Consider the following 13,902-nt stretch of genomic DNA (forward strand, 5'->3'; position numbering starts at 1 on the left):
AGTTTTTCAGGAATTGTCCAAATGGATGAAGATACACAGTACAATACAGGTACTTACATTAAAATTGACTTTTGAATGTAGGACGTAGAGGATCTTGATTAACTTCTAATTTTTTTTTTTTTTTTTTTTTTTGCATTGTGATTTGGTTTTAGTTGAAGATGTGGTTGGAAGTCATGTAGAAGATGCAGTAACATTTTGGGCCCAGGTAAATGGCAACCTGGTTAATTTACTTTCCCCTCCTACCTTTTTCTCCATTAAAATAGGTTTTCCCCAACAACCAAGCACAAAAACTGTGGGATAATTTATAGCCTTGTCATTTCAGTGCCTAATTTCTTACTGAGTATTATTTAACATAAGGATTATTAGAAGACAAATGGTGATAACTATTATTTTACCCGATTTAAGAGTTGTAGGCTTATAATGTATGGTGTTACAATAAAAGAAGAGAAACAAGTTTGTAACTATGGTTTCAGAATTACCAACAGCAGTAGACTGCACGAAATTACTGGTTTCTCAGAGACTCTTGTGTTTGTGAAGTTATAGCCCCACCTAGGGGTCTTTCATGCTAGTGGTTCCTGAAAGATGTTAAGTTTTTAAATTTTTTTTTCTAATGGCATGAGTTTTGAAACGAAACTTTCACTGGTAAAATTGGAAGCATTAATAGGTCATTTTTTTATTGGCAGGATTAAATCTAGATAAATTTACTGAGTTTTAAATACAGAACAAACTACCTAAGTATTTATCTTCCAGAATTTAAGAAGGTTAATCCCTCTAACACATACAGTTATATATACAACTACTAAATCACTCTCATATGATATGGAAGAGAAGGAATAACATTTCTTTACACTTCCTGTAGCCCGGGAAATCCTTTTTGTGGGGGGTGGAGTGAATTGGTAATGTGGGAAATAGAATTTGTGAGAAGAAAAGTTAGAGAAGAATGTGATTAACCCAGCATACTTAGATCTATATGGAAAAGGTTGAGAATGGTAATATTCACAGAAAACTTGTGGCAAATCTGTGTTTTCTTTTTTTTTTTATAATTATTATTATTTTTTAAAGATAGATTTATTTATTTATTTATACAAGCACTGGGTACAGTCAGAAGCACGGGAGGGTGAGAGAATTCACCAGAGCCAGAGCAGGGAGCAGAGCAGGCAGAAGGACCGAAGTACACTGCTGAGGGGAGCAGCGGGCGGCAGGAGAGGTCTGCGCGCCATGTGGGACTCTCCTCAGGTGGCGGGGGAGCAGCCGGGGATCGAACTGGCGCTGCAGAGGCTGCGGGCAGCTTCTCAACCCAACGCTCGACCGCTGCGCGACCAGGGAGGCCCAAATCTGTGTCTTCTTATTAATATATGTTTTAAAGTGTGTCCACATGTTCTGTTTCTATGCCCATTGTCTTTTTTTTTTTTTTAAGAAAGTTTTTTTTTTTTTTTTTTTATAGAGGCATGTTTTATTTATTTATTTTATTTGTTTGTTTTTGTTTATACAAGCACTGGGTACAGTCAGAAGCGTGGGAGGGTGAGAGAATTCACCAGAGCCAGAGCGGGGAGCAGAGCAGGCAGAAGGACCGAAGTACACTGCTGAGGGGAGCAGCGGGCGGCAGGAGAGGTCTGCGCGCCATGTGGGACCCTCCTCTGGTGGCCGGGGAGCAGCCGGGGATCGAACCGGCGCTGCAGAGGCTGCGGGCAGCTTCGCAACCCAGCGCTCAACCGCTGAGCCACCGGGGAGGCCCTGCCCATTGTCTTTTTATTAAAGACACAACAGTGTCCCAGGTTGAATGATGAATTAACCTTATTATGTGGGAACATCACTAGTTTAAATAAAGCTTTCTTGACCAGCATTTACCAGCAGAAATATGTGAGCCATATAAGCAATATAAAATTTAGCTAATACATAAAAAAGTAAAAAGAAATGGGTGAAATCAGGTTTTTTTTTTAGAGGCATGTTTTATTTATTTATTTATTTATTTGTTTGTTTTGTTTATACATGCACTGGGCACAGTCAGAAGCGCGGGAGGGTGAGAGAATTCACCAGAGCCAGAGTGGGGAGCAGAGCAGGCAGAAGGACCGAAGTACACTGCTGAGGGGACAGCGGGCGGCAGGAGAGGTCTGCGCGCCATGTGGGCCTCTGCTCCTGTGGCCGGGGAGCAGCCGGGGATCGAACCGGGGTCGCAGAGGCCGCGGGCAGCCTCGCAACCCAGCGCTCAACCGCTGCGCCACCGGGGAGGCCCGTGAAATCAGTTTTAATGAATACATTTAATAAACTATAGGCAAAAGAGGGGTTATATATTAAAATAATAGTAGTAATAATAGTAATAGTAATAATAGTGGTAGTATTACAATATTTATTGAGTCAGCCTTCTCAGTACTTTGCATGTACTAACTCATTTAATCCTTGCAGCAATCCTATGAAGCTAAAGTTTGCTAAAGTTAAATGCTTTCATATGTGCATATATACAAAACAAACATGTATACATACTATGAATTCATGTTGATACAGGAATGACTGCTTTGTTGTGCTATTAACTTTATTGCGGTGATCTGAAACTGAACCTGCAGTATCTGTGAGGTGTACTTGTATCTTCCAATTTTAGTTTGACTCTGTAGGTTTATTCTAGCCTGCCTGCCTTATTTGTAATTTCATTCTCCCTGTTCTCATTATCTATAATGTATTATTTTTGATTCTAGATTACACCTAAAATAATTTTAAAATAGTTAACCCATGTCCCTGTGAGAAAGGAATTTACTAGTTATATTACAGTATTTATGTACAGAGGTATGTATACATTTTGAATGTGTTTTTATACTTGTTTTCTGTACATAACAAGAAGTATGTGAGAATACTAATATAATTTGACCAAAATATGCTATCCAAATGGAATAATTAGAATTTTCTCTAAAGTAAAACACAGAGATAATTGTTTAAAATTACCTCTATATAATTTAATATTATTTGATATCTTGATTTTTTTTTTTTAAATAGAGGCATGTTTTATTTATTTATTTTATTTGTTTGTTTTGTTTATACATGCACTGGGTACAGTCAGAAGCGCGGGAGGGTGAGAGAATTCACCAGAGCCAGAGCGGGGAGCAGAGCAGGCAGAAGGACCGAAGTACACTGCTGAGGGGAGCAGCGGGCGGCAGGAGAGGTCTGCGTGCCATGTGGGACCCTCCTCCGGTGGCCGGGGAGCAGCCGGTGATCGAACCGGCGCCGCAGAGGCCGTGGGCAGCTTCACAACCCAGCGCTCAACCACTGCGCCACTGGGGAGGCCCTGATATCTTGATTTTAATAGCAACATGAACTCACTGGGAAATGAAAAATTTCTATAGCCTAGTCCTTTTTTGTTAGAAAGAACTCATTTGAATTATGAAAAAATACTGACATAGAATTTCAGTTTCTAATTTTCTAAACTCTTAAGTATTGTGCTTAAGTAAAATCCTCAATTACATAATTGTTAAATAATATTTTACTGAATCTTACATATGTTCTTCTTTCTAGCTTATCAGTAGAAACAAGGATATTGTGAAGGTTGGTTGCTCATTGTCTGAAGTTTGTCCCCATGCCAATTCAGTTTTTGGAAATCTTGATCCAAAGAAGGTGAGCCAAATTCCTACATATAATGTTCTGTCCATCCTGTTAAATATTGAAGCAGTTTAAATCCTTACCAGCAAAGTATGGGTGTGACAGTTCCCCTATATCCTCAGCCACATTTTGCATTGTCAGTTGTCTTAATTTTAACCATTTTCGTTGGATGTATAGTGTTTTCATTTTACCTTTATTTTTCTGATGAGTACTAAGTATGTTTTCAAAGTTTTATTAGCCATTTGGATGTACTCTTGTGAAATGGCCATTCATATCTTTCCCATTTTAAGATTGTCTTGTAGGAAAATATTCTGTATCTCAGTGCCTGTTCTTATATGTATATTGCTGATGTCTTCTCTTAGTCTGTGACATCCCTACTCACTTCTTAATGTCACTTGAAGTCTAATTTATTGCTGGTTTTTTTTTTTTTTGGTATGTGCTTACTGTTAAATACCTTTTTACATATTCCACAGTCATGAATATATTCTCCTCTGTTCTCTCTCTTTCCTCCACGTGTCCTTGTCCTACCCCAGAAACATTTACCTTTTGCATTTAGGATCATTATTTGCCTCCAGTACATTTTTGATTATGGTATGAAGTAGTGATTAAATTTGATTTTTTTCATATGGATATTTAATTATGCTAGCACCATTTATTGAATTGTTTTGGAATCTTTGTTTTAAATCGTGTGACTGATATGACTGAATATGTTCTTTTCAAAATAATAAATGCCTGTAATCTTAGATGTATCAATTTCTCTACCACAAATTTACCTTTTGGATGTTTTTATAAGATGTTGTAAGAAGATTCATTACAGCATTTTATTTTAAAGATTTATTTATTTATATAAGAACTGGGGTACAGCCCAGATGCACGGGGGGTGAGAGGATTCACCAGAGACAGAGTGGGGAACAGAACAGGTAGACTGGCGAAATACACTGCTGAGGGGAACAGCGGGTGAGACAGGAGATACCTACTTTGCCATGTGGGATTCTCACTGGCCAGCTGGGATCTAGCCGGCGCTGCAGAGGCTGCGGACAGCTTCACAGCGTGGCGCTCAACCGCCTGCGCCACCAGGGGAGGCCCATTGCAGCATTGTTTTAATAGGCAAAAGAGAGAATATATATTAAAATGGTAGTACTAATAGTACTAATATTAACAATTATAGCAATAGTAATAGTAATAATAATAATAGCATTTATTGAGTCTTAACCTTCTAAGTACTTTGCATGTTCTCAGTCCCTGAAACAATTCTATAAAACAGATGTTAATGTTTGATACTTTTTTTTTGGAATTTGAGGCACAAGTAGGATAAATTTATGTAAGTCACCAGAGCCCACCTCCTATTAACTTTATTTTGGAATATTTTGTGAATGTTATAGGCCCTTATTTTAGAATACTAAGTAATCCTTTTAGGGGCTGATGCTAGTGTAAGGTATGCACAAAGCTTTAAGCAGGAACTTGTGAAATTCAGGGTTGCTGTTTAAGATTGAACGTGTCCTCTTTACATGTCCTGGGTGCTTCACATGCCTTACCTAACTGATCAATAAGGTACATTTCTGTGGATAGGTACAAAATAGTACATATAAAATAAGTCCATTGTATAAATAAAAAAGCATAAACATACCCTAATGTAGAAGTAAAATTAGTATAAATGTAGACTTTTTTCAGGAGGTGCATGCTGAAGAGTGTTGGGAAGGAAGTTTGCTCTTTACTCCTTTATATACAATGCTTTGTGTTTTTTAAAAATAATGTGCCTGTATTAGTTTTATTTCAAAAATAATTAAAATGCCAGTAGCATATATAAAAATATACGGACATTTAAAAGGAAGGGAGAAATGCAGCTTAGAGCTAATCAACAGAATGGATAATAAGGTAATGCAATTTGTAAAGTTTTTAGGTTTTTTTGGCATCTATGTATTGTATATGTTTAAAAGTGTTATAAATTGACTTACTCCCTTTCCCCTGTTGCATGCAATAGAAACTACTTGCTTTATAAAAAATTTAAGTTAGTTTCAATAATAGACTTCTATTAGTAAATAATTGCTCAGCTACCTGTGATTATGCGTGACTGAATTATGCTTTGTAAATTTTCCATAATGATTGGCTGGTTCTCTTCTCACCTTGTAGGCATGCTGTGAATAGTGGAGTTGTGAGAGGAGAAAATTGAAAATTGGGAATGAATGTATATATAGTACTGACTAGGTGCTAAGAAAAATCTATTTGAGATAGACTTGTATTTATAATGTGATTGTGATGATTCACACTAAAAGAATAGAGAACGTCAGATTCCTGAAGTTGGTGGGGTCCTAGCTCTATTTCTGGATACAAGTATCCTCACCTGTAGACTGGGTTGCAGTGATATGCCATTTCTGTCAGTGTCTTATTTTGAATTATTAATTATATTGATACATTATTACAAGAACTTAAGATAATGTGACCTTTTCCAGATTTTGAATTGGATAATATTTTTGGTTATTAGCTAATTTTGCTAGTAAATCTGTTTCTTTAATGAAAAATGAAGTTAAAAGGTTAGGGAAAGTGCCATATTGTTCTACTCTTTTTTTGCTCTCCAGTTATTGAATAGTTATGAGGGAACCAAAGTTAAGTGCTAATTGAACACACTTATCCTTTGTAGTAGTTGCTTTGTTACATATCCATTTATATGTCTGAATTGATCTATGCTTTGTTGCTTTGGGGAATTGAGGGTGTTAACATTTCACACCTTTTGCTTTAAGAGCTGTGAATTTGACCTACCACACATTGATACATATAAAATGCATATTTTATTGTTTAAAGAAGTGCTCCTCAACTTTGTTTCATTATGCCCTTCTAAGCAGCCTTTTTATACTTGTTTTTCTCAAATGGAGCTCCTTCCCACAAGACATTTTATTTTATTTATTTTTTTAAAAGATTTATTTATTTATACAAGCACTGGGTACAGTCAGAAGCGCGGGAGGTTGAGAGAACTCACCAGAGTCAGAGCAGGGAGCAGAGCAGGCAGAAGGACCGAAGTACGCTGCTGAGGGGAGCAGCGGGCGCCTTGCGGGACCCTCCTCAGGTGGCCGGGGAGCAGCCGGGGATTGAACCAGCGGCGGCGCTGCAGAGGCTGCGGGCAGCTTCGCAACCCAGCGCTCAACCGCTGCGCCACCGGAGAGGCCCCCACAAGACATTTTAACAAGCAGGATATACTGTATACATGTTTATATTGTCAGGAATGTTTGAACTTTGAAGACTGAAAGCTTTTGTAATACCTAAGATTCCTTGCAGCCCTCCTCCCCAGCCCCCAAGAAAAAAACAACAGTTTTTCCTATTTTGGAGATAGTATTTCCCCCATTGAGAAGGGGTGATTATCAGTCTAGGGTGATTTTGTAAACCCCCCTACTGCCCCTCAGGAAACAATTGACAATATCTGGAGGCATGTTTGTTTTTCACAACTGGAGGGGATGCGGTGCTATCTTGTGAGTAGAGGCCAGGGGGATCTGTCTTTTAAACCTGTTACAATGCAGAGGACAGAGGACTGCTCCCATGCTCTCCCCTTCCAAACCTTGTTAAGAGAATTAACCAGTTTCATTGTCAGTAGTGCTAAGGCTGAGAAATAGACTTATTAAACTATGTAAATATTTCTCTTTTCTCCTGTTCTTTTATGAAACAATTACAAACTTGGAATTAATGAAAGTTCACTATTGGGGTACCATGTTATTTAATTTTATCCATTTAATAGCTCTAAAGTCCTTACACATGGTAAAAAGTATAAAAATGTTTCTTGGCAGGAAGGACATATGGACCTTACCTTGGTTGAGAATTAGACTTAAATGGCATGTATTTGGCATATTTATGTTTTTAGAATGATTAATTGTACCAGTTATGACTTAAGACATTAACCCAATATGATTTGAAGTGTTTGATGTGCATAGCTTTTATGTCTTTCCTGTGCCTTTCTTTTTTTGGAGAGGCAGAATAACTTACTGGACTCTGAATTCATATTGCTATGGTTTGAATCCTGGTTCTGCTTACCTGCTCATGACTTTGGGCATTTAATGGTAAAAACAAAGTACCTGTCTCAGGGTTGTGACATATAATAAGCTATGCATACAATATATATATTTTTAAAGATTATTTATTTTATATATATATTTAAATATTTATTTATTTATACAAGCTCTGGGTACAGTCAGAAAATTCACCAGAGCCAGAGCGGGGAACAGAACAGGTGGACCGACAAAATACACTGTGGAGGGGAGGAGCAGGCGAGACAGGAGAGGTGCAGCCGGTGGGGATCAAACTGGTGCTGCAGAGGCTGCAGACAGCTTCACAGCGAGGCGCTCAATCGCCTGTGCCACCAGGGGAGGCCCCATACAGTACTTTTTGACACACAATAAATACTTATTAATGCTAGCCGTTGTTTTGGTCTACTTAGCATGCTCTGGTTCATTCAAGTGCCAAATAATTTTACTTTCTTTTTCTCTTTCTAGATTTATGGTGGATTATTTTCTGAAGATAAATGTTGGTACAGATGCAAAGTACTGAAAATCATCAGTGATGAAAAGGCAGGAATGAGTGTTCCTTGAGGAATATATTTTTTGTTTTGTTGCTTTGAGGAATATATACTCTGGTTCCAAAGTGCTGCTTATTTAGCCCTTCATTGCTTATTCACATTAGTAATAAGATCTGGTTCAATAAATTTATAACTAATTTAAGACATATGTGTTCCCCACCTTAGTTAACACAAGAGAAATTAATTGCTTAAATTAATCCAGATCAGATTCAGGAATACTCTTCTGAATTTAAGTTTGTCTATAATCACCTGAGATTGTCCTAGAATACATTATGATTTGTATATTATTTTTGGTGACTGATTGATTCTTTGTATCTCAGTTCTTAATAATTATGTTTGTTTCTTGCGGAGTAACTTTTAAGAGTGCATTTTAATTAAGATTGATGAGTAGAAAAGAATATTAGATTGATCCTGAAATTAGGTTTATCTTTTACTTAGTTGATAACTATTGCTTAGTTGTTAATTATGAGGAATTATAATTCCCACTTTCTCTTTCATGCCGTAGTTAAATATGATGTCTGTATTTTGTCTGTGTTTGTTTATGTACACTTGTGAAATATTTTTGAGGGTATTAGGGGAGATGAGATTCTGGATAGCTATTTGGTGGCAGTTGCACATAGTAAGCTGGTAGAAACAGCTCTCTGTAGTTTATTGTTTTTTCCTATATATGCTTTCCTGAATTTAAAATATTTTATAATGTATATAATTTTTAAAATATTTTTCTTGGTATAATAGGAGAAGATAAGATGAAACAATTTGAGTAATGCTCTGAATAACTTCTTTTAAAATACAACTTGTGATTTTTTATTTTCATATGTAATGGTTTACCTTAGTGAAATAGACCTTTCTAACAGATCTTTTCTGCAAAATTTGTCGACTGGGGATGATACTTTGTAGTTTCTTGGGATTTAACTTTTTAAATAAAGGGAAAAATGGCTTATTATAAATTATTTCTCTTTTTCACTGTGAAACAAATCTAGAACTAGAGGTAAGGGTGAATTTAAATTCATTTCCAAAGTTTGATAACTGGAGTGAGTTTAATTTTATCAAAGGGAGTTTGGTAATTTTGATTTTCTTTTTGGGCTTTATTGGTTCCAACTTGAACTTAAGAATATTGACTGATTTTTTAACATTCAAAGATGTAGGAGTGACGTACCAATGTAAAAAAAGCCAAAATGAGACATAGTATTTATGGCAATGGTACTATTTGGTATAAAATTTAACTATACCAAATTTGGAAGCTTTTGTGATCTCATGGTCTATGGTCTGTTATTTTGAAGATATTATAATATGTCTTGTTTTGAATTCATTTTGTCACTATGAGGTAAAATGTTCTTTTGATATATAGTTAATTAACAGGAAGAAAATCGGTGATTTGGGGTAGACATTTAATGTAAGTTCAGTATTAGTATTTGTCCCATTTTTTTTTCCCCAGTGTCTGGTGAGATACATTGACTATGGAAATACTGAAATTCTAAATCGATCTGATATAGTTGAGATTCCTTTGGATCTACAGTTTTCCAGTGTTGCTAAAAAGTATAGACTTTGGGGACTACAGATTCCTTCTGGTCAAGAAGTTAACCAGTTTGATCAGGCAAGTCACAGATTTTAACTATTTTTATTAATGAAAGTAAAACTTGTGCTTGAAACAAAATCTAAGTGTGATTACATTCCACATTTTGTTTAATATAAAAGCCTTTGTAAATTAGAGAAAAATAGGAATTATAGAGTAATTAAAAATCTGCTATATAATAGCTGTAACTATCTTTGCCAGGTAAACATTCTTAATTAGATAGGAGTTTAATGTATATTTAGTAATAAATGTGTTTCTTATGTGAAAGCTTACAAGAATAGTGTGATGGAGAAAAACAGTATAATTATCCTGTTATTTTTTGCTTTTGAGAAAGTATTTGCTAAATAAAAGTAATTAACATAGACCTGACAATAAATACCACAAATTTCAAAGAGTATATTGTAACTAGTCATGCTTTATTATTTTGCATATAAAATACTTTTTCATAGAGTAGTTGGCAATAATGTTCTGCTAATCTATATTATTGTTTATACCTACTTTTGTTAAAACTTAGGTTAATAATGTAATTCTGGAAAGCATCTGATAATTTCAGTAATCCTACCTCCTTTTAACTCTGCTGTGCAATAATTTTCTTTAGATGGTTATTACTGTTATTGAGAGGGAATGTTACACTGCAGAGTAATTAGATTTGTATATTTTTATTTAGCAGCTTAAACAACTGATGAAGAAAGAACTATAAGAAATAGTAACAATTAGAAATCTTGTTATTTGCCTCTGATTTGTTTTGAGAAACTTGTAGATGTGTTGGGTATGGTTTTGTTTGCACTAAGGTTACTTACAAAAGACATTTATGTACATAGAGTTCATACTTTCATATAGAGTATAGCATAGTATTACTCTAAAGTCATACCCCAAATTTTTGGTTTAAAATATAAAGTTTTGCAAGCATAGATCTGAGGCATATAGCAGAGGATGGGGCGGGGCAGGTTGGGGGAAGAGGGGTCAAAACAGGGAGTGAAGTGCACAAAGGACAATGGTGATAGATCACAGGTACTATGGTAGTGGGAGAACTTCAGGGAATACACTTGAGGGGAGAAATGAAATACTGTCCAAAAATTAACAATGATATAAGAAAATAAATATTTAAAAAATCTAATGTTAATTTTAAAAAATATAAATATTTAGACATAGATAGGGACTCACTTTGAATTTTCTGCATGCCAAGAGCTGTAGAATCTTAAATCTACAGACCTTAAAATTTACCTGCTCTTGCCTTATTTTATAAATAAAGAAATAGTGCTTTTGAAAAATTAAATGACTTAAAGTTAAAAAGCTAATTCGGGCTGAGCTAATGTTAGAACTGAAGTCCCTTGCTGTTCTGATAGTAAGATCATAAGAAATTTATGTTGCTTGAAACAAACGATCAATCTATGAAACACACACAAGATTCTCAATAACTTAAGTATACTCCTTCAGGTGCAAAACTAACTTTTAATTTGTTTTGTGGTTTGAATTTTTTTTTGACTTGTGCTTGTGCTTTATTTTTAAAACCAGAGTACCTGATTTTGCCATTAAAATGATTTTTGTGGATTTGAGCACCTTTTCTAGATACCAAAATTAATTTTTATGTTTTGTAGCGCCTCAGGACACCATTGTATTTAGTTTGGGCCAGTTTAATTTGACCAATACAGCATGCAGCATTAAAAATACTATTCTAGGGTTATTTACTTGGCACACATTTTTTTTAAAGATTTATTTATTTATACAAGAACTGGGGTACGGGTCAGAGATACAGAAGGGTGAAAGGATTCACCAGAGACAGAGCGGGGAGCGGAACAGGCAGATGACTGAAAACATTGCTGAGGGGAGCAGTGGGTGCGCCAGGAGAGGTCTGCCGCACCATGTGGGTATCTCCCTGGCCGGCTGGGAGTCGAACCCATGCTGCAGAGGCTGTAGACTGCTTCACAGCACAGTGCTCAACCCGCTACGCCACTGGGGAGGCCCTTGCTACACATTTTGAAATTTATAAATATGTGTACCTATATAGGTGTTAACTCTTCTTCTGGAAAGGAAGATCTTAGCAAGTGTGTTATTTGAATATATTCATACATTTGTAGAAGTACATTGCATACAAGGTAAGTGCACTTTTATAGAGATGTTTGAATGAAGAAATATTGTTACAGGGCAACCCCAATATGAAACAGGTTGCGTGACTGTGGGTCCTCACCCATGCTCTTAAAAGGGACTTATTAATGCTAAACTGCAGGCATACACAAAAGGTTAACAAAAGGTTTATTTACAAGATAAGGGGAAATGAAGAAATGAATAACTCAGGGAGAAAAAGAGGGAGATAAATTCGTGATTGCATCCTACTGGTTCTGCTCACCTGGACTCCCAATGCCCTGCTGAGAGCTGGCGAAAAGCCAAGCGCTGTGAAGCCAAGAGAGACCCCAGCTCACATGGCTGGTTATATACCCATACAAAAACATGGCTGCTTAACTCCACCCTCGGGTCCTTGCAACCCTCCCTTTGGTGATCATGGGATTTATAGTTCCTGGTGTCTTTATGGAGTTGGGGTGGAGTCCACAAAACCTGTATGGAGTTTGCTCGGGACATCCTTTCCCCCTAACAATTTTGAAAAATGTCGGTAGAAACAAATTAAGTGAAGGAAAACATGTTGGTGTAGCCAGTTAATGTCTCCTTTCTTATATTTCTTAGGGCAGAACCTTTTTGGCGAGCTTGATTTTTGAAAAGGAAATAAAAATGAGAATTAAAGCAACATATCAAGATGGAACAGTTATTGCTCAAGCTGAGTATGGCAATGTGGATATAGGGGAAGAGGTAGCTAAGAAAGGATTTGCAGAAAAATGCAAACTCAGTTCCATCACTAACGTCTGTGAGGAAAAAAAATCAGATCCTGGTCAGCTTGTCCTCAGGAACCTCAAAAGCCCTATTCCCTTATGGGGGCATAGATCAAATCAGTCAGCCTTCAGCAGGCCAAAGGGACGCTTAAGTGGAAGGATGACTGTTGACTTGAAGAATGAAAATGATGCAGGAAATCATGTGACGTTTCCAAAGTAAGACTGTGGTGGGGTTTTTAGTTTTACCTTATTTCTAATTGATGGTAGAAGTCCTTATCATAATTGAATAAACGTCAAGGCTCATGCTTTTGGAGTAAACAATTTGAGGGATAATACTAATGATTTCTGTTTTTCTCAAACATTCCTGTCTGCTTTAGCAGGAATATTTTCAATGAAATCAGTTTTGAAAGAAAAACTCATTTATAAATTGTTTAAAGTTCACATTACCAACTCTTTATGTAAGCTCTTTTAAATAAATTTATTAAATACTAAAACTTATCCCTTAATCAGAAATATCTGTGCCAGCCAGAATTTCAGATAAGCTCTGAATATTTTTTTTTTTGGTGGCTTTAATAATATTTAATGAGTTTCAGGAAATTTTTTTTCCTTTTTAACAAAAGAGAAACTATTTTTCATTTGAAAACTTATTGTGATGGAATTTAATTATTACAGAAGAAGTTCACTGTCTGGATAATTTTGAATTATAAACTTGTAGAAAGCCAGATTTGATGTTTATATGTAACAAAATACTCATATCCTTCTATATCATAATCCAAACCTTGCTGTCATGTCTTGGGTGATCTAGCTCTTTGTTAGCATCTTATCAATGTGTTAGAACTAAACTGTCAAATGGGATGGGGGTGATGGAGAGGAGGGATTGGAGAACACTGATACAGAAATGCTTTTTACTGTCATTGCTGTAGTTGACAATGCTATGAAGAAGTTGGAATGTTCTCTTTGAGAGTTAGTGGCATTGTTTTTGAAATATGACTTCAGTTGTGAAATCTAGTTGGCATTACAATATTTTTATTTATTTTTTTATTTATTATTTTATTATTTTTAAATTTTATTTATTTATTTATTTTTTTATAGAGGCATGCTTTATTTATTTGTTTGCTGGTTTGTTTGTTTTGTTTTTTGTTTATACATGCACTGGGTACAGTCAGAAGCGCGGGAGGGTGAGAGAATTCACCAGAGCCAGAGCGGGGAGCAGAGCAGGCAGAAGGACCGAAGTTCACTGCTGAGGGGAGCAGCGGGCGGCAGGAGAGGTCTGCACGCCATGTGGGACCCTCCTCTGGTGGCCGGGGAGCAGCCGGGGATCGAACCGGCACCGCAGAGGCCGCGCGCAGTTTCGCAACCCAGCG

At 36.3% G+C, this 13,902-nt stretch overlaps 1 protein-coding gene across 1 annotated transcript in view; it reads left to right on the forward strand.

The window, feature by feature from the left end:
- STK31 (serine/threonine kinase 31) overlaps positions 1 to 13,902 on the forward strand; it is a gene marked incomplete at both ends in the record, with an annotated part of 72,664 nt that overhangs the window by 1,406 nt on the left and 57,356 nt on the right. Inside the window, 6 exons of the mRNA XM_084230594.1 lie at positions 3 to 49; positions 153 to 205; positions 3,502 to 3,600; positions 8,061 to 8,135; positions 9,579 to 9,737; positions 12,396 to 12,754. Of these exons, the coding sequence (XP_084086720.1) occupies positions 3 to 49; positions 153 to 205; positions 3,502 to 3,600; positions 8,061 to 8,135; positions 9,579 to 9,737; positions 12,396 to 12,754 (792 nt within the window). The remainder of the gene's footprint in view (positions 1 to 2; positions 50 to 152; positions 206 to 3,501; positions 3,601 to 8,060; positions 8,136 to 9,578; positions 9,738 to 12,395; positions 12,755 to 13,902) is intronic.

This window comes from Talpa europaea (genome assembly GCF_964194135.1).
Source record: "Talpa europaea genome assembly, chromosome: 3".
NCBI classification, from domain to species: Eukaryota; Metazoa; Chordata; class Mammalia; order Eulipotyphla; family Talpidae; genus Talpa; species Talpa europaea.